The 21,439-nt window shown below is 36.3% G+C and overlaps 1 protein-coding gene across 5 annotated transcripts in view; it reads right to left on the bottom strand.

The window, feature by feature from the left end:
- MKLN1 (muskelin 1) overlaps positions 1–21,439 on the bottom strand; it is a 305,308-nt gene that overhangs the window by 137,520 nt on the left and 146,349 nt on the right. For 4 of the 5 annotated variants that reach the window (XM_069087238.1, XM_069087241.1, XM_069087239.1 and 1 more), the window contains 3 exons: positions 16,461–16,603; positions 14,848–14,936; positions 5,850–5,959 (listed from right to left, as the gene is read on the bottom strand). In XM_069087238.1, coding sequence (XP_068943339.1) covers positions 5,850–5,959; positions 14,848–14,936; positions 16,461–16,603 — 342 coding nt within the window. Of the gene's footprint in view, positions 1–5,849; positions 5,960–14,847; positions 14,937–16,460; positions 16,604–21,439 lie in introns of those variants that run through there. The other variant, XM_069087242.1, reaches the window with a different exon arrangement.

Genomic DNA, 21,439 nt, shown 5'->3' with positions numbered 1-21,439 from the left:
CTACATTTACTGAGGCAAGAATATCACTTAAACTTTTAAAAAGATTTGTCTGACAAGGATCAAAACAGAACAAAACAAAAAGATCACAAGACTCTGCCATTTGGCCCTTCTTCTCTTTCTATACTCTCCATTTTCCCACTCATCTACTCCTATGACTTCAACTATGATTTCGATCAAAATCTAAAAATCTAATAAATTTTTACAAAACATTTTAAAAGTGTTTATTTAAGACACTGCACCTGCCCTCATAGAGAGTTCAGTCTAGTAGGGAAATAAGATAAATACATAAACCCAAATTCATCAGGGAGGCACAAAATCACAACCTATAAATGGAAGGACATTATTAATGAGATGAATTTTGTGGCACTCCACTCTTCTTATAGTACAATTCTCAAAGTCATACACTGCTACTTGAAAAACCATAGCTTTGACTATACAGACCTCTGTCAACAAGGTGGTAACTCTGCTTTTTTTAAGTAGGCTGTACAGATTTGCCATAACTTTCCTTCCAAGGAGAAAGCATTTTTTACCTGCATGTATGCAGTCACCAACTACAGTGATCTTTGAGCCCAAGAATATAAAATCTGACACTGCTTCCATTTCTTCTCCCTCTATTTGCCAGGATGGGACCAACTGCCAAGATTTTAGTTTTACTGATGTTAAGCTTCAAGCCATCTTTTACACTGTTCTTTTTCCTTCTTAATTCCTCTTCATTTTCTGCCATCTAAGTGGTATTCTCTGAGTTCTTCTGAGCATTCATCTGAGACTGTATCTCTCCCTACAATCTTAATTCTGGCTTTAAATTCATCCAGTCTGGCATTTCATATGATGTACTCTGAATGTAAGTTAAATAAATAAGATGACAATATACAGTCTTATTGTACTCCTTTTCCAATCTTAAATCAATCATTTGTTCCATGTTCAGTTTCTAAACGCTGCTTTTTGCCCCACATACAAACTCCTCAGGAGACAAGTAAGATGATCTGGTACTCTTATCTATTTGAGGACTTGCCACATTTTGTTGGGGTCCACAGTCAAAGACTTTAGCATAGTCAATAAAGCAGAAGTAGATTTTTTTTTAAATGGAACTCCCTTGTGTCTACATAATCCAGTGAATGTTGACAATTTGGTCTCTAGTTCTTCTGCTTCTTTGAATCCTCACCTGCTCTTTTGGGAACTCTCAGTTCACAAAACGCTTGAAGTTTAGCTTACAGAATCTTAAGCATAACTTTGCCAGAGTGTCAAATGAACACAACTGTTTGATAATTTGAACATGCTTTGACATTGCCCTTCTTTAGGACTGAGATGTAAACTAATCTTTTCCAACCCAGTAACTACTGCTGTGTTTTCCAAATTTCATGGAATATTGAGCGTACCATTTTAACAGCATCTCTTTTAGGATTTTAAATAGCTCAGCTAGAATTCCACCACCTCCATCAGCCTTACTGTCAACAATGCTTACTAAGGTCCACTTGACTTCATTCTCCAGGATGTCTGGCTCTAGATCAATAACCACACAATCATGGCTATTTGTGATGTTAAGATCTTTCTTGTATGGTTCTTTTGTACATTCTTGTAACCTCTTCAATTTGTTAAGTCCCTACCATTTTTGTCTTTTATCATGCCAATTTTTGCATGCAACTTTCCCCTCACATCTTTAATTTTCTTCTGCCTTTCCATTCTATTGTTTTCTTCTATTTCTTTGCATTGCTCATTTAAGAAAACCCTATTTCTCCTTGCTATTCACTAAAATTCTACATTCAGTTGGGTGTATTTTTGCCTTTCACCTTTACTTTTCATCTTTTTTTTTCTTCAGCTATTTCTAAAGCCTCATCAGAGAACCATTTTGCTTTCTTGCTGTTTTTTTTCTTTGGGATGTTTTTACTGTGAACCTCTGTCCATAATTCTTCAGGCATTCTATCTACTGGATTTAATCCCTTAAATCTATTCATCACCTCCACTTCACATTCATAAAGTATGTTATTTAAGTCATACCTATATGGTCTGATGATTTTCCCTACTTTCTTCAATTTGTCTGAATTTTGCAATAAGAATCTCGTGATCTGAGACATAGCTCCAGATCTTGTTTTAACTGACTATATAGGGCGTTTCTACTTCTGGCTGCAAAGTATATTATCAATCTGATTTCTATTTTGACCATCTTGTGGATAGTTGCCTTTTGAGTTGTTGAAAAAGAGTTTGCTATGACCAATAAGTTATCTTGGCAAAACTTCGACGCCAAACTTGCCTGTTATTCCAATTACTTTTTGATATCCTACTTAAGCATTCCTATCCCCTGTGATGAATGTGATATCTTTTTTTGGTGTTATTTCTAGAAGATGTTATAGGTCTTCATTGAACTGATCACCTTTAGCCTTTCTGACATTAGTGGTTGGAGCACAGACTTGTAATACTGCTATGCTTAAGTCTGCCTTGGACTCAAACAGATATCATTTCGTCCTTTGTGAAATTATACCCCAGTACTGCTTTTCTCACCCTTTTATACTGACCATGAAGGTTACTCCATTTCTTCTAAGGAATTCTTGCCCACAGTGATATGCAGTGATAACATGAACTGAATTCACCCATTCCTATACATTTAAGTTCACTGACACCCAAGATGTTGATGTTTAATCTTTCCATCTCTTATATGGAGATACCCAGTTTACCATCGTTCATAGATGTTACATTCCAGGTACTAATCCAACATTGATATTTACAGCATTGGCTTTTCCTTTTGTCATGAGACACATCTTCAGCTGAGCTCTTTTGGCATGGGTCAGCGGCTTCATTAATACTGGAACTACTTATACTTGTCCTCTACTCTCTCACAGTAGCTTATTGGACACCTGATGTGAGAGGCTCATCTTCTGAACTCATACGTGAATTGGATTTAAGTGAGGCAGAATTGTAGAAATCTCACTTCCTTCCAGAGTCACTGAAGTCCAGTGGCAAGCAAAAGTCAAGATAAATTATAATAGCCCAGAATGCTAAAAATTACCTCGGTATCTTCAATGTCTGATCAAGTGCTAAGCACTCTATAGTCTACTTTAGTCACCTTCATGGCCACCGTAACAAATTTTTCTTATTTATCCATTCCACCAAGGGAAGTCTTCATGTGCTTGGGGTAGATATCTCAATAACTCACCAACAAGTTTGAGGCCCATCCAAGATGGTTTACCAAGGTGTGACAGCTGGACATGCTAAAGTTCATAGCCACAGGCAAAAGCTGAGTACCAGGTATTCACCAAAAATGGGTGAGTAGCCTTGAAAAGAACTCAGCAAGCCTGTACATTAGAGATGCTAGTCCTCCTTGAACACCCTATATAACTCACAGGTACAGTAGGACCCTCTAATGTGATTAGTTCTTAAACTCTTGTTACCCTGGGCAAAACTGATATATAAGAGAGCTACACACTTACATGAAAAAGATTTATCTCGGGGCGGCTAGGTGGAGCAGTGGCCCTGGAGTCAGGAGGACCTGAGTTCAGATCCAGCCCCAGACACTTAGCGCATACACACACACACACAAAACCTAGCCGTGTGACCTTGGGCAATTTACTTAACCCCAATTGCCCTCCAAAAAGCAAAAAAAAAAAAAAAAAAAAAAGGTTTTATCTCTATCATCACAATGACCAATGACCTAAGCACAGATCATTTCCTTTACTTAGTAAACAGAAGGTCGTAAGGGCAGCAAAGCCTATTAGAGTATAAAACAATATACATATCCTGACTTCCCTAGGACCTATCAATCTGGACTTCAGAAAAGAAAGGTGGTTTAGTTTTTAATGGTTCAATATTATTGCACTGGCAAACAAACCAGGTAGGGAGGTTGTAATGCGAATGTAAATTTGGAAGATCTTCCCTGCCCCTAGGCTAAAGTGCACCAAAAGCCTGGGGAGGGAGGCTTGTTTTTCAGTAGATACTTTTTGATTGGCCAGTGGGTCAATAAGGTTGTTACATTCTCTGAGCCAGGAGAAGGCTATATAAGCCCTGATGTGTAGCTTTGTTTTGGGACTCACTTTGAGAAGTGTTCTGTGATTTGATCTGAATTCTGGGAAGCCATTGTTGAGAGTCCCCCGGCTTTGAAAAACCCAGATGTGGAAACCCAGATGTTGACTGGGTATGGATGTAATGGTTGGACAGTTTGGAAATCTGTCTACTTGATCTGTTTCTCTGACTTGATAATTCTGTCTGTGTATTCTGAAGTTTGGGGTGCTGACCATTTTCCCCTGAACAAGGTAAACGATATATGTCTGACTGATTAAAGTAAGCTTGTTAACCCATTTTGAGTTGCTTTCCTTTATCAAAGCAGATCCAAGAACCTGTGGTGGCGGCAAACCCTGAGGACACTTGGGGTGCTTGCTGCTACAGAGGTCTAAGTGCAGAAGGAAACAGGAAATTAAATCTCAAGAAAATGCCTTGAATATTGATCTTAATGTAACATGTAACTAGGGAAAATCTGTTGATTTCTTTTGGAGGAGAGAGGCCTTTTCTATTGCCTTGGGGTATTGAACAGCAACTACTGAAAGACTGGACAAAAAAGCTTTAAGAAAACTAGTTATTTAGTACATATGAAAATTCTATTCCTAGGTAAAAAAAAAAAAACTATTATTTGTATTTTTAAAAGATTAACTTTACAAAAAATGGATAACTAGGTAGCACAGTAGATAGAGCACTAGGCTTAGAGTCAAGAAGTCAGTGTCAGATATATACTAGCTTTGTGACTCTAGGCAAATCACTTAACTTCTTTCAGCCTCATTTGTAAAAAGGTATAATATGCCTACTTCCCAGGGATTTTTAAAAGATAAAAATGAGATAATATTGTGAAAGTGATCATAGCAACAATAATATTTATATATACATATGTTTATATAAAACTTAAACAAACAACAACCTTATATAAACTATATTTATATAAATCTTAGAGCATTATATAAATATTATTGTTACTATTATACTGTACTACATCTAAATGTTTGTATATCATCTGCCAAGGTAGGGAGAAGAGAATGAAAAAGAGGGAAGCTTATGTATTAGAAGCAGTGCCAAATGAGGTCCAATAAGAAATGAAAATAAAAGTATTTCCAAATTACAATATAAGATATAATACACGACACATGATATAATATATAATAGTCATTCTATTTAACAAAATAGAAGCCTGACCTTTCAGAGTGTCAGTTCAGTGCTATGTAAAACAACCTCCCCTCCCACCCCTTTGAGCTATGTATAAGTGTTGTTTATTTTATTTGCCCCTTCAGCCTCCTTACCCTAAAACATATGCCATGTCATCCTCCTCCTTCCCGTGGTGAGTTCCTCCAGGGGCCTTCATTTTGGGAAGGGGCCAAGGTCACCCAAACTTCAATCCCTAATCAGCTTGGCTTTGGACTTTCCAAACATAAATACTATCTGTGTCCCATACCCACTCCCTACTTTCTTATTCCCTTTTGTAAACTGTATTTCCTCATTAGAATGTAAGCTCTTTGAGGGCAGAGGCTATCTTTTCCTTATATATATTCCCAACATTTAGTACAGTACCTGGTATACAGTAGGAGCTTAAAAAATGTTTACTGACTAGTAATTGTACTCTGTACCGCTCCGATTCTCAAGAACAAGCTTATACACTTTATGTTAAATATATTCTTCTAGAATCAATATATAGTTTATCTCCTGTTAGAACTAGAGATGGTTTGGCAATTATAACAGTAGTCTTCTGGGTGAAGCTTCAGTGTCAAAAGTACATAATTCTCAGGACATTAACAGAATTCTCAATAAATAATTCCTTACTGACCAGTAACTTACAGGGCTTTGAAAATGCAATAAAAGGGTTTTAAATTAAGTCCTACCTTGCTATACCAGTTGAGACAGGGTTGCACAACATCGGGATCATCAATGCCATTAAGTTCAACATACCAGATGCTAAAGTTAAAGCTGGGTCCCCAGGATAAGAGTGGAACTTAAGAGGAAAATAAAGAGAAGGAAACATTTTAAAATGCATACATTCCAAACAGAATACTATCAAATAACAAAAAAGGTTAATAGTATGGGAAATGCAGGAGTAACCTAAGATCTAGAGAGTTATCTATGGGAACCTCCTCCAATGATACAGATCAGAAGGTAGATCACATTCAACCTATGTCTTAGTAGATCAATCCTAGGGAGCTGCCTAGGACATACAGAGGTGCAGTGTCTTGGCTGACTAAGAAGGCTGACAGAGTTAGTGTCTGAGTGGGAAAATGAATCCAGATCTCCTGGACTCAATGAACCCATAACACACTTCACTCTAGCACTCTACTATGTAGGCCGTACACTAAGAAACTAACACTTAACTTCAAGGGAAGATAGATTTAGCTAGGTGTTTTAGTGTTCTGTATTAGAATTATAAAATGAACAATGTATGAAAGCCTAAGTAAAATGGCCATACCAACATGACAAGCAAAGGAGACTTAAAACAAACATAGTTAGTCTTAATAAATGACAAATACACGAGCCTAGAATGCCTTGTTAGTACCATAAGGGGCTGATTTTTGTTAAACATCAATAAATACATATTAACTTCAAATATTTATCCTATTTCATCATTTGTGTTTAGAGTAGACTTAGGAATAGGTTGTGTAAAAAACACACTGAGTCACCTGCTTGGGTATTAGACCACATCTTCCCTCAGAATGTGAAAGATAGGGGTAAGACTTTTTAAGTCTGCTTCACAAAAACCTACTCAATCTAGAATGTACCTCAGATACGGAAATGAAGCGAAGAATAATATCAGAGAGAGAGCTGTGAACTTCAAGTCAGAAATTATGGGTTCTTTATTACATCAGTGCCTTCCTCTCTCATTGCAAGTTAACATGAAGATAGTACAGGCCTTAATTAACATCCACCCGAACTAGTAAAGTATCCTTCAGGTCAGTTTTTGTACAGCTCTGCTCTTCCTGATCTAATCCAAACCCCAGAGTATTACCAAATTAATCTTGCTTACAAGTATGTCTTGTCAAATTATCTCTGTCTGAGAACCTTCCCTGGTAAACTAATGCCCATCGAAGTCCCTTCCTATCAAATCAAATGGCCCTCCAATCAAATCAACAAACCAGTAAGCTTCAGTAAATAGTATCCTCAGCACCCAGCACAATAGTAGCTATTTAAGATTGAAATGCAAAAGTTCCTTACCTCAAGGAGTTTTTCTTACAATACATTACATCAGAAAAGACAACATGTATCTAGAGAATATATACAAAATAAGGACAGCAAATTGGGAGGAATGGCATCAAGCAGTTAAGGGGTGGGTAGAATCAAGAAATATTTCAGGTTAAGGATGTCTTTCAGTTGAGTTTTGAAGGAAACAACAAATTTTAAGAGGTATAAGTGAAAAGGGAATTAAGTCCAGGCACAAGAGACAGGCAGTGCAAAAAGTACTGAGATAAGAAACGGTGAAAGCAAGGACAGGTTAGCTGGATTGTAGAGTGCTTAAAGAGGTCTATATAATAACACTGAAAAACTAAGTTGGAGTCAGGTTGTGAAGAGATTAAATGACAAAGGAGAGGAGATTCTATCTGATCTTATTTGCAATAAGGAAAAACTGGAGTCTACAGGGAAATATGATCAGATCTGTGCTTTAGGAAAATCACTTTTGCATTTATGTAGAGAAGGAACTAGAGAGCAGAAGATACTTGAGGCAAGAAACACAATTAGGAGGCAAATAAAATAGTTACAGCCCAACATTATAAAAGCCTGAATCAGGGTGGTAAGGTAACCACATTAGTGGAGCAAAGGGATGGAAAACACTGTGGTGGTTGAATAGATATGATACAGCAACTGGCTGAATATACTGGATTAGGGAGTGACCAATTCAAGGATACCTTAATTTAAATGCTGAAATGAATTTGAGTCTAGGATCACACACAAATTAGGCTCTGTGTTCTTGAGGAAGTCCCTTAATTTTTCTGGGTCTAAGCTTTCACATATGTAAAATGGTAATAAAAAGGTATAGTCAAAAGAATCAAGAAAACTGGGTTTGAATCTTCACATTTCCCACTTACTACCAGATGACTGAAGGTATATCACATAACTTCTTTTGGTATCAGTTTCTTTATTTTTAAAATAAAGAAGTTGAGCTGCTGGATCATTAAGGTTCTACACTTAACTTCAAATTCTATGAACCTTTGTATACTTACAATAGTTCTGGGTCCTCTTCTCAGCTAGCTCCTATAGGTTCACTTATCAAAACTGTAAAAGTGACTGCCAGAAAAACATAGCCAGCTTTAATCTCTCCTTAGTCCCAGCCCTTCCATCACCAACTGCCTATTGGACATTTTGAACTGAATGTCCCATTTGTTGTTCATCATTTCAAGTTGTGTCCAACTCTTCCTGACCCTCTTTGGAGTTTTCTTGGCAAAGACAATGGAATGGTTTGCCATTTCCTTCTTCAGCTCATTTTATAGATGAGGAAACTGAGGTCACTGTGGTTAAGTGATTTGCCCAGGGTCATACACCTAGTATCTAAGACCAGATTTGAATGTGGTTCTTCCTGATTCCAGGCACTCAATCCATTGCACCACTTAGTTGCCCCAAAATGTCCCACAGATATTTCAAATTTACCATGTCCAAAATAGAACTCATCTTTCCCTAACTTAACCTAATTTCTGTACTTCTAAGACTAATTTATGTAATTTCATCATCCTTCCAAGGTTCAAAACCTGGGAGTTAACCTTCATTCTTCACTCTCACATTGCTCTTCCGTAGTCAATCAATTCCTAAGATCTGTTTATTCTACCTCCATGTTTCTCCTGAATCCCTTTTCTCACACCACAACTATTCTGATTCAAGCCCTGATCACCTCTCACCTGAATCATTACAAAAGTCTATTAACTGGTCTCCCTGTATCCAGTCTCTCCTTTCATCTATTCATTATCCAAAGAGTTATTAAAATTTATATTCCTAAAGCAATGGTCTGACCCTGTCAAAGCATTCTTTCAGCTCAAATAGCAGTAGTACTTTTCTACTGCTTACAAAAAAAATACAAAATTCTCCATTTAGCACCTTATTTAAAACTACCTTCTGTACCCCTTTATCCACCCTATGTTCCAGGTACCTAATATTCCATTTCCCATCTCTGCATCTTTATGCCAGTGTTGCCCCATAAGACCTGTTAGGATCTGTCCACTTGCTGTTTATCTTCACTCCTGCCACCTAACAAAAATTACTTTGTATGACACCCTATAATGTTTGTCTGGGGAGAGGGAAGGGGAAGGTTAGGAAGAGATGCATACATAGGTAAGTTTAAAATATCTTTAAAAAAATGGGTATCTGAGGGTAAGGACCAGTTTATTTGTGTCCTATCTCCAGTGCCAGGCACATAAATGAAGCTTTGGGAATGAATGAATTGATAGTACAAAGTTAGAGGTAACAAGCTATATAAAATTGGGCCGTCCTATCATTATCAATAATTAATAACTAGAACTGTTGATTTCAACTATGCTTAAACATAACATATACTTTTTTTAAAAAGCATCCTGAGCTAGGCAGAGTCAAGATGGCGGAGTAGAAACAGGAATGCAGCATGGCTCCCACTTTCACCTCCTCCAATTCATGTAAAAAATGACTCTAAACAAACTTTGGAGCTACAGAAACCAAAAATGAAACAGAGAAGCTTAACTTGGTGCTGACCACAGCCCAGCAGGCTGATAGGAAGGGGCCAGCACAGCGCTCTGGGAGCAGAGCCCAGCCCCTTGCAAACCCGAGATTTTAGCCTCAGAGCAGCCACAACCAGCAGTCAGCTGGAGGGACTTCAGATCACCAGGAGCTGTGGCAGTTTCCAGAATTATCAACCCATAGATGCTAATGACAAAGTGAGAGGTCAGTGCAGTGTGGACTTTGGGAGTGCGGTCAGGCCTTTACCCCATGGAGGGAGAAGCAGCTGAGGCTCCACAGCCCTGCAGCTGCTGCCACATGGCTGCTTCAGAGCTCCAGGCCTGCAGATTGTAGGGGGACCAAGCAACCAGTCTGAGGGGTAATCTCTCTTGCTTTAACCTGCTTGGATCTGGATCACTGTCTAGGATAGAGATCCTGGGGTGCGGGACCAGTGTGTCAGAGCCTGTGGAGGCATCAGAGAGGGCAGCCAACTAACAGCTCCAGCAGCAGAGAAAAACCCAGCAATTTGGGACAAAGCTCCCCACTCTGGTAGCAGAGTTCTACTGTGGCCAAAAGCTCAAAACTCAAGTAATTGAGTGGTGATATGAGCAAGCAAAGGAAGCAAGGCAAGCACCAACTTTGGATTCCTTTTTTGGGGACAAAAAGGATCAAAGCATGGAACAGGAGGAAGACACCTAAGTCAGAGCTCCTATACCAAAAGCTCCCATCAAAAGAATAAGCTGCTTACAGGCCATAGTGAAGCTTAAGAAGGATTTTGAAAACCAAGTAAGAGTAGTGGAGGAAAAATTGGGAAGAGAAATGAGAATGATGCAAGAAAATTATGAAATGAGAATCAACAACCTGACTGAAGAAAATAACACCTTAAAAAAACACTAACTCAAATGGCAAAAGAGGCTCAAAAAGCCAGTGATGAAAAGAATGCCTTAAAAAGCCAAATCTGCCAGATGGAAAAAGAATCTCAAAAGCACACTGAAGAGAATCATTCCTTCAAAATGAGATTGGAGCAAATGGAAGCTAGTGACTTTATGAGAAATCAAGACACTATTAAACAGATCCAAACAATGAAAAAATAGAAGGCAATGTGGAATATCTCATAGGGAAAACCACTGACCTGGAAAATAGATCCAGGAGAGATAATTTAAAAATTATTGGACTACCTGAAAGCCATGTTCAAAGAAAGGACCTAGAAATCATCCTCCAAGAAATTCTCAAGGAAAATTGCCCTGATGTTTTAGAACCAGAGGGCAAAATAAAGGTTGAAAGAATCCACTTATCACCTCCTGAAAAAGATCCCAAAAAGAAAAGTCCCAGGAATATTATAGCCAGGTTCCAGAGTTCCCAGATCAAGGAGAAAATATTACAAGCAGTCAGGAAGAAACAATTCAAATATTGTGGAAACACAATCAGGATAACACAGGATCTGGCAGCTTCTACACCAAGGGATCAAAGAGCTTGGAATATGATATTCCGGAGGTCAAAGGAGCTGGGATTAAAACCAAGAATCACCTACCCAACAAAACTGAGTATCATGTTTCAGAGTAAAATTTTGTCATTCAATGAAATAGAGGACTTTCAAGCATTCTTGATGAAAAAACCAGAGTTGAAAAGAAAATCTGACATTCGGATACAAGAAACAAGAGAAGCATAAGAAGGTAAACAGGAAAAAGAAATCATAAGAAACTTATCAAAGTTGAACTACTTACATTCCTACAGGGAAAAATTATAATTGTAACTTATGAGTTTTCTTAGTATGAGAATAATTGAAGGGAATAGAAATATACATATATGTGTATGCAAACATATATAACTATATAGGAGGGCATATGGGTGCAGGAATACATATTTGAGTGTATGTATATATGTGTACAGGTATACGTAGACAAAGGGCACAGGACCAAGTGAATAGAAGGGATGATACTTAAAAGTTGAAATTAAGAGATGAGAGACGAATATAATGAGAGGAGATGGAGAGAGACAGAATGAGATAAATTATCTCATATAGAAGAGGTAAGGGAAAACTGTTACAATGGAGAAGAACAGGAAGGTAAAAGGCAATGAGTCAACCTTATTCACACTGACTTGGCCTTATGGAGGGAATGACACATACATTAAATATGGTATCTCACCCTACAGGAGAGTAGGGAGGAAGGGGATGAGAAGGGGGATGATGGAAGGGAGGGCAGGCTGAGGGGGAGGGATGTTGGAAGCATCCACTTTTGAAAAGGGACAGGATCAAAGTAGAGAATAGAATGAGTCAGGGGTGGGATAGGATGGAGGGAAATATAGTCAGGCTTTCACAATATATCCACTATGGAAATGTTTTGCATATATCTACACATGAACAACCTATATTGAATTGCTTATCTTCCCAATAAGGGTGGGTGACTAGGGAAGTAGAGAAAGAATCTGGAATTCAAAGATTTAAAATCAAATGTTTAAAATATATAAATGTATTATTATTATTATTTTACATGTAACTGGGAAATAAGATATACAGGCACTGGGGCATAGAGATCCACCATGCCATACTGGAAAGTCAGAGGGGGGAACGGCGGAAGATATGGGAGAAAGCAGATTGGAGGAGGGGATATTCAATGGGATTGCTGTTTTGGAGTGGTGGGTAGGGGAAAAAATGGGGAGAAAATTTGTAACTCGAAATCTTGTGGAAATGGATGATGCAAATTAAAAAATTTAAAAAAAAGTGAAGGATACAAAATACCTAATCAAAATGATTACAGAAACTGAAGATAAATTATTAAGCAAAAGTATTAACTTAAAAATAAAATGTCATTTGTGGCTTACATGCTTTCAGTTTAAGATCATTAGATAGTATAAAAAAGGTTAAAAATAACATTAACCACCTCCACCTCACATTATGAAGTGATTATTATACAAAGGCAGGAAAGCAAAGTGGAGCAATATAGAATTCACCTAGAAAGCTGTAAGCATAACATTCATATGCATCAAGAGGATCACCTTGTAGTCATTCTGGTTGTCTTATTAGTTCCTGGTCCTTTACTATTCTTTTAAACATTGTTATCCAGACATGTCATTATTACCAAGATGTTAAATCAATATAATACCCTCTAGTTAATCAATCCAGAACAGAAAGATGACTTCTCTCCTTGAAATTTTTCAAGAACAGAAAGTAAGTAAATGCCTTTGACAATCTATGTTTTGTTTTAATTATCCTTCACTTCAAAATGAGGTGAGAGGAAGAATCTGGAAAATCTCAAATAACGAGTAACACAAAACTAACTTAATATAAAAGCAAATGTATTCATTCAAAGAGATCTTATGTTATAAAAAGGATAACATATAAAACCACTAAAGTTATGTAAAATACAAAAGAACAGTACAATCCAAGAAAATTAGCTGAACATTTAAACTTGAAACTAGAAATATAATCCAAGAATTGAACAAACTTAGTACTTCAAAAGCAGCTGCTTCCTCACTAAATTGGTGTAACTACTTAATAGTAAGTGAGAAGTGGGATACAGGGTCAGGAAAAACTCAAGTAGAAAAGAAATTATAATGAAAAGACAAGTACAAGTATATTAATATTTCAATACTGCTCATGCATTGTGATTTTCTGGAAGAATTATTATTTTTCCTATCCTTAGGACAGTCCTTGAAGCTGTTATTCTTAGTCAACAGGTTTATCAACACAACACAAGAGAACATGTCCACAGCATCCCATAACATGGAAAAAATTCTCATCTATATTAAATACATCTGCGGAAAAACAGTTTCGGAAGGCATCGTAAATACTACATAACTTGTGTCAAACATATCCTAGTAACAAGCAGCAAATATTTAGTTTCCCAGATTCAATGAACCTTTGAGTGGGACAGGGCCTCAGAAGCTATTCAATCCAACTTGCACCTGACACACAAATTCTCTCAAACAATTTCTGTTAATGTCCAGTTTCTGACTTCAGTAAAAGGGAAGCCACTATCTACCTAAGAAATTCATTCCATTTTTTGACATCTACAATTGTAAAGGAGATCTTCCTAATATAGAAGGCTAAAATATGGCTCTTGGTAACTACTACTACTTATTATAACATCAAATTATATTAATAAATAATACAATGAATAAATTACAAAATATATTAAAAATTATGACTACTTAGTTTAACCTTAAATCCCCTTTACATAAGTAGCAATGACTCACAAAGCATCTTTCTCATCCCAATCCTATGAGGTCAGTGGTGCAATTACTGCTCCCATGTTACAGGTCAGAGTGGTTAAATGACTTGCCCACAGTCATACAATCAGTAAGTAGCTGACCCAGGACTTGAACCAAGATTTTCTGACTAAGTCCACTGCTCCTTTCACTACACCACACTGCCTCTCCATTAGAATAATGGCTAGGGTTGGAAATAAAAAATATTGCCCCAAAAGAAAGCTTTTTCTAATTAACATATGGGTATAAGCTAATCAAAGAAGAAAAATTAAAACAAACCAGGGACGGGGGGGCTTGTTGCTTGGAGTGCTGTTCTGTCTCTGTCTCTCTCTCTGTCTGTCTGTCTGTCTGTCTGTCTGTCTCTCTCTCTCTCTCTCTCTCTCTCTCTGTCTCTCTCTCTCTCTCTCTCTCCCGTGTGTGTGTGTATGTGTATGGTCTTGAGAAATTTCTCATATATTGCTTTTTAAAAAATGTCTTTCCACTCACTGAAAAAGTCAAATTCTTAGTAGGAAAAAAAAAAGCAATTATAAAAAAAATCTCTGACCGAGATAAATTATTAACCCTTGTACAAAATCACTTTATTTTTATTCGGAGGGAATCTGATTAATCATCAACTCATTTTAACAACAAAAAACTTTCAGAATTATAGCAATGATAGTCAACTTTCCTGCCAATCTCAAATTAGGGTAAAATATTCTAAAAATGGATCTCATTTTAAGGCAGCAAGTGCCAATATTTCCAAGTGGCCAAACAATTATATGGACCTTCAGGTAGTCAATGGCACCATGTGTCCTGATATATCATATTTTTTGGTAGAGGTATTCAGTTTTACAGCCCAAAATCAGCACTACTGAATCACTACAGCTCAAGTGATCTTATAAGAAACTTTCAAAAAAGAAAGCTATACGAAAGAATGTTCTACTTGAATAAAACAAAATCTGTCAATTTCAATAGGGGAAATAGTATAAAGAGATTTATTCTTATTCCAGAATGCTAAAAAAAAATTACCTATTTTAATGAATCGACATGGGAACATCTGTTCATCGATTTTATGCTTCAAGGTGAATGTTTCTTTGTTATAATCATTCTTTAAGCCACTGTGAGAAAAAATACATAAGGTTATCAAATCTGACTTCATTGTTCAACACTACTAAACACAATAAAGAAAAAAGTTTTATGATGCTAGATTTACTTTATTAATTTTTAATATGTACTAGAGGCAGTGTGGAACTAGTTGTCAAAGCATGGTATACAACTCAAGACTCCTAATTCTATATCCAGCTTTGTTACTGACCCAGTATGACAGTGGGCAAATTGCTTAATCTCTACACCTTCTTTTCTCCCATTTATAAGTAAAATCTATGTGAACCCACTCAGTCAAGTGTATGATGATTTTAAAAAATATTTTTGAAATTCTCAGATTTCTATGATGTATTAACATAATTTCTAACTGGGCTGTGACTATGTCAAAATTCAATTTAGTATCATATGAAACAAAGCAACTACTGAGGACAAAGGGATAAATTATATAAAAGCTTAAAATGCCATGAGGTTATTGTGAGCTTAAGAATGCAAATTTAACATTCAAATATGTGTACCTTAGGTTCAACTGCCTTTATGTATACAGCCTAATCTCTTGAAAATCATATTTCAAAAACTTAAAAAATATGTAACACACAGGAAGATACTAAGGAAGAGGTGGGGAAATGTACCCCATTTATCTATCTGATAAAAAATATTCTATAACAGAGCTTAATATTAGGTATTTATTTCACCAAAAATTATATGATTCAAGCCTAATTATTAATTCATGGCTTCTTTCCCAGTTTGACTCATTTCCAAAGAAGATCTATTATTACTCCTTGGTTGTAGTCATGCCAATAATATCCATTCTTTCTTCCTAGGTCCAAACAATTATTCATCCAACTGACTTGTCATCTTAACACAATTAAAGTAAAATAGTGCACAATGGAGATATCACATAAATTTCTACTTATGTCAGAATGGAACGTTTTATTTACATTAAATATAAGATCAGCGTCAGACCTCAAGGGTGGCCTTTACTTCCCACAATCAATTATGTGAATTCAAGTGGTTTTTTATTAATTGTGACTAATTCATTGGATATTGGAAGATAATGAGGAAAAAAAATAAACCTAAATTCATCCACCTTAATTCTTGTTACTTTCTGTTAGCCCAAATTTATACGACTTTCCTCATACTAACATTAGGCTGAAAATAGTAACTTACTGTAACTTTCAAGTCTGGGACAATTCTCAATACATCATATCATTACTATAATAAAGTCCGCTTTATTTAGTAATAACTACTCAAAATTAATATAGAACTACTAAAATTATTAACTTTTTCCTTTTATAATAGAAAAGGGAAAGAGCAAAAGTAGAAAAAAAGAAATAATTATTTGGTTATGGTAAATATATCATCTAAACTTATTTTTAAAAAGATTAATTTTAAGCAACTACTAAATAGCTTTCTATATCAGTTTGAGGGGAAAAAAGAAAATTCAACCATGAGCAATCACAGATGTTAAAAAAAAAGAAGTGGTAGGTCAACTGCATTGTTTTTAAGTCAGCTGTTTACCTCTCCAAATTATAACTCACCTGGATAACAGCTCTGTCATATTTTCTTCATTCATTCCGCCAAAGACTTTAAACTTCTTTAAATTACAGACGTGAGTCTTCTCATATTTTCCAAATGTGATACTCTGGACTATAGCAGGCCTTTCAAGCTTGAGAATCAGGTACTGAACATAAGAAACAACAAAATTAAATTTAAGGATTCAATATCAATTCTTACAACAAAAAAAAGTATATCTGTATATCCTGAAGTTGTATAGTATGTCAAAAATATTAAAGAAGCTTTCAGAATTCTACTTCTTCAAGAGTTAGGGAGGAATTTGAAAAAAATATCAATGGGGAAAGGGCGAGGCAGAGCCAAGACGGCAGAGTTAAAGGCAGGGACTGGCCTAAGTTCTCCCCCCAACCCCTCCAAATATCTTTAAATAATGACTCTAAACAAATTCTAGAGCAGTAGAATCCACAAAACGATCAAGTGAAACAATTATTCAGCCCAAAGCAACTTAGAACATTAGCAGGAAAAGTCTGTTACACCAGGATGAGAGTGAAGTACAGTTCAGCTCTAGCCATGCCAGCACAGACCAGGTCCCAGCAAACCAGAAGCAGGCACTGGGGCAATGGAATCAGTGGCAGCAATGGCAGTTTCCAGACTCTTAACTCACAGACAGTAAGGGGATTAGAAAATAGGTCAAAAGATTTACAGGGGTCCCTTTGCTGGCACTAGAGGCAGGATTATATTACATTGCCTATACTTATATCTGAGTCACAGTCCTGAGTCTTAGTCCCAGGTTCAAGAAAGAGCACTAACAGAGCAGAGCTTTCAGTCACAGGAAGCAGGGACCCTGGTCACAGTTCCAGGGTTGAAAAGAAGGATTGTGGTTACTCACAAACCAGTGCATAGTAGAAGGGAACAATAAACACACCTCTCCCTAGATCATACCATCTTGGAAGAGTCAAAAACTTACAGGTTCCCAGAATTACCTCTGAAAACAGGTGCACAAAAAAAATCTGAAGCTTGGAACAGTGGCCCCTCCATTTGAGAAGCAGAGTCTCTCTTCTGCAGAGTTAAAGGCCAAGAAATAGGCTGGAAAACGTGCGAACAACAGGAAAAAAAAAATCTGACTGTAGAAAGTTAGTAAGGTGACAAGGAAGATCAAAACACACACTCAAAAGAATACAACAAAGTCAGAATGCCTGCTTCCAAAGCCTCAAAGAAAACTATGAATTGGTCTCAGGCCATGGAAAAGCTGAAAAAGGATTTTAAAAATCAAGAAAGGTAGGGGAAAAATTGGGAAGAGAAATGAGAGTGATGAAAGAAAAACATGAAAAAAAAAGGTCAATGGCTTGGGAAAGAAGGCACCAAAAAATACTGAAGAAAATAACACCTTAAAAAACAAAATAGGCCAAATGGTAAAAGAGACAAAAAAAATCTAAGGAAGAGAAGAATGCCTTGAAAACCAGAATTGGCCAAATGGAAAAAGATATACAAAAATTCACTGAGGAGAAGAGTTCCTTCAAAAGAATTGGCCAAATGGAAAAGGAGGTACAAAAGTTGACTGAAGAAAATAATTCTTTAAAAGTTAGAATTGGTCAAGTGGAAGCTAATGATTTTATAAGACATCAAGAAATAATAAAATCAAATCAAAAGAATGGAAAAAATAGAAAATGGGAAATATCTCACTGTAAAAACTGACTTGGAAAAGAGATCCAGGAGAGATAATTTGAGAATTATTAGACTACATGAAAGTCATGATTTAAAAAAAAAAAAACTACACATCATCTTTCAAGAAATTATGAAGGAAAACTGCCCCAATATCCGAGACTACAGGGTAAAATAGAAATTGAAAGAATCCAACTATGACCTCCTGAAAGAGATCTAAAAATGAAAACTCCCAGGAATATTATAGCCAAATTCCAGATCTCCCAGACCAAGGAAAAAAATACTGCAAGCAGCCAAAAAAGAAGCAATTCAAAAATCATGAAGTCAGAGGCAGGATAACACAAGATTTAACAGCTTTTATATTAAAGAAGGATCAAAGATCTTGGAATATGATATTCTGGAAGGCAAAAGAGCCAGGATTACAACCAAGTATCACCTACCCAGCAAAAGTGAGTATAATCCTTTAAGGGGAAAAAAAATGGAAATTCAATGAAATAGAGGACTTTGGAGCATTCCTGATGAAAAGACCAGAGCTGAATAGAAAAACTGACTTTCAAATACAAGGTGCAAAAGAAGCATAAAAAGATAACCAGGAAGGGATTTGATAAGGTTAAACTGTTTATATTCCTACATGGGAAAATGATGTTTATAACTCCTAAAAACTTTCTCATTATTAAGGCAATTAGAAGGAGTATTTAAAGTGGAGGTATGAATTGAATGTGATGGCATGCTTATCTAAAAATATAAGATTAAGGGATGAGAAAGAAGAATATACTGGAAGAAGGGGAAAGGGAGAGGTAGAATGGGGTAAATTACCTGACACAAAAGAGGCTGAAAGAGACTTCACAGTGGAGGGGGAACTGGAGGAAGCAGTGAGGTGGGCATATGAACCTTACTCTCATTGGAATTGACTCAAAGAGGGAATAACACACAGTGAGTTGGGTGTAGAAATTATCTTATCATACAAAAAAAGTAGGAAGGAAAGAGGGTAAGAGAAGGGGGAGAAGGGGAGCTGATAGAAGGGAGGACAGTATGGAAGAGGTAAAAAAGCAAAACACTTTTGAGAATGGACAGAGTAAAAGAAGAGAGAGAGTATGATAAACGGGGGAAACAGGATGAAGGGAAATACATAGTTGGTAATCATTACTGTGAAAAAACGTTTTTACAGTGAGTTTCTCTGATAAAGACTACATTTCTCAAACACATAGAAAACTGAGTAAAATATATAGAAATAAGACTCATTCCTTAATTGATAAATTGTTTAAAAGTATATGAACAGGCAATTTTCAAACAAAGGAATCAAAGCTATCTCTAGTCATATAAAAAATGCTCTAAATAACTACTGATGAGAGAAATGCAAATTAAGACAAGTATGGGCTACTATTACATCTCACCTGTCAAACTGGCTAATATTACAGAAAAGGAAAATGAAAAATGTTGAAGGGGATGCGGGAAAATTAAAACATTAATGAACTATTGGTGAAGTTGTATACTGATTCAGTCATTCTGGAGAGCAACTGGAACTATACCCAAAGGGTCATAAAACCATGCATACCTTTTGAACACTCAATACCACTACTAGGTCTGTATTCAAAAGAGATAAAAAACAAAAAGGAAAAGGTCCTACATGTACAAAAATACTCGGAGGAGTCCTTTTAGTAGAGACAAAGAATTGGAAATTGAGAGGATGTCCATCAACTGGGGAATAGCCAAACAAGCTGTTGTATATAATTGTGATAGAATACTCTTGCGCTTTAAGAAACAATGAGCATCAGAAAAACACAGAAAGACTTACATGAACTGATGCAAAGTGAAATGAGTCGAACAAGAAGAGCATTGTACACAGTAACAGCAATATTGCATGATTATCTACTATAAATAATTTAGCTATTCTCAATAATACAATGATTTAAGACAATTCTGTAGGTCTTATGATGAAAAGTGCTGTCCATCTCTAGGGAAAGAATTGCTAAAATCTGAACACAGATCAAATATGCTTTTTCTTTACTTTCTTTAGTATCCTTGGGGTTTTTTTTTATGTGTTTTCTTTCACAGAATGACTTACATGGGAAATGTGTTTTACATAACTAGACAGGTATACAAAATTGCTTGCCATCTCACTGAGGGAGGGAGAAAAGCTGGAACTCATAATATGGGGGGAAAAAGAATGTTAAAATTGTTTTTACATGTAAATGGGAAAAAATGAAATATTAAAGAATAGTTTTAAATAGACAAATGGATGACTGCACTACAGTTTTGTTCTATTTTGTTGTTTTAAGATGGGAAAGAAAAGGGAGGAAAAAGGAATACATAAGAGAAAAAAAAATTTAAGCATAATATCATACTATTTTCAGTAGTTGGAATGGAAAAGAAAAATATATAAACATACAGAGAGAGGAGGAAGAGGTTTCATGAATCTCATTCTAATGTCAGCAGGACAAAAAGAAGATTGAACACATACACACATGTCCATGCAGTCTGTGTACCTGTGCATGAACACACACAAAATACACAATTTCTTGTAGAAATCCAAGTCAATAAAACTATCAACAAGTTTTTATTAGGCACCTACTATGTGTAAGATACCATTGCCAGGTGCTAGAAATACAAGAACAGAAATGAATATTTCTACTCATGAGGAATTTACATTCTACTTGGAGAGAAACTGCTGCTACTGCTACTAATAATAGCTAGCATTTATGTAGTGCTTTAAGGTTGGCAAAGTGCTTTACAATATTATTTCATTTAATTCTCACAACAATCCTATGAGAAAGGTGCTTTCATTATCCTCATTTTATGCACAAGGAAACTGACACTGAGAAGTTATGAGACTTGCCCAGGGCCACACAGCTATTAAGTGTCTGTTTTGAACTCTGACCTTACCAGGTCCAGCACTCTTTCCAACATGCTATCCAGTTACTATAAATATTTTGCGCGCGCGCGCGCGCGCGTGTGTGTGTGTGTGTGTGTGTGTGTGTGTAGAATAGGTAAATACAAACAAAACAAATTTAAGACAGTTAAATACAAGAAGATATGTAGAGAAGGGAGGGCAATAGCAGTTGGGAGAATCAGCAAAAGCTTCCTGGAGAAGGAGATATTTATTCTGTATCTTGAAGGAAGTTGGGGCTTCCATGAAGCAGAAATGAAGAAAAAGTGTAGTATGGACATGGGGGACAGCTGGTATAAGAGAACATAGAATGTTTTATGTAAGAAAGAGGGAGGAGGTCAATTTGGGTGGAACACAGATTGGGAAAAGTGGAATAATTTATAAGACTGAAATAACTGATAAAGTTTTGAACTTTAAAGGCCAAGGAGAGGTGTTTACATGAATTCTTGAAGCAAT

Source organism: Petaurus breviceps, unplaced genomic scaffold, assembly GCF_028583685.1.
Source record: "Petaurus breviceps papuanus isolate PSGF00001 unplaced genomic scaffold, PetGlider_PUasm1.0 181, whole genome shotgun sequence".
NCBI lineage: Eukaryota > Metazoa > Chordata > Mammalia > Diprotodontia > Petauridae > Petaurus > Petaurus breviceps.
Note: the sequence above shows the minus strand (reverse complement) of the source record. Positions and strands in the feature narration are given on the sequence as shown.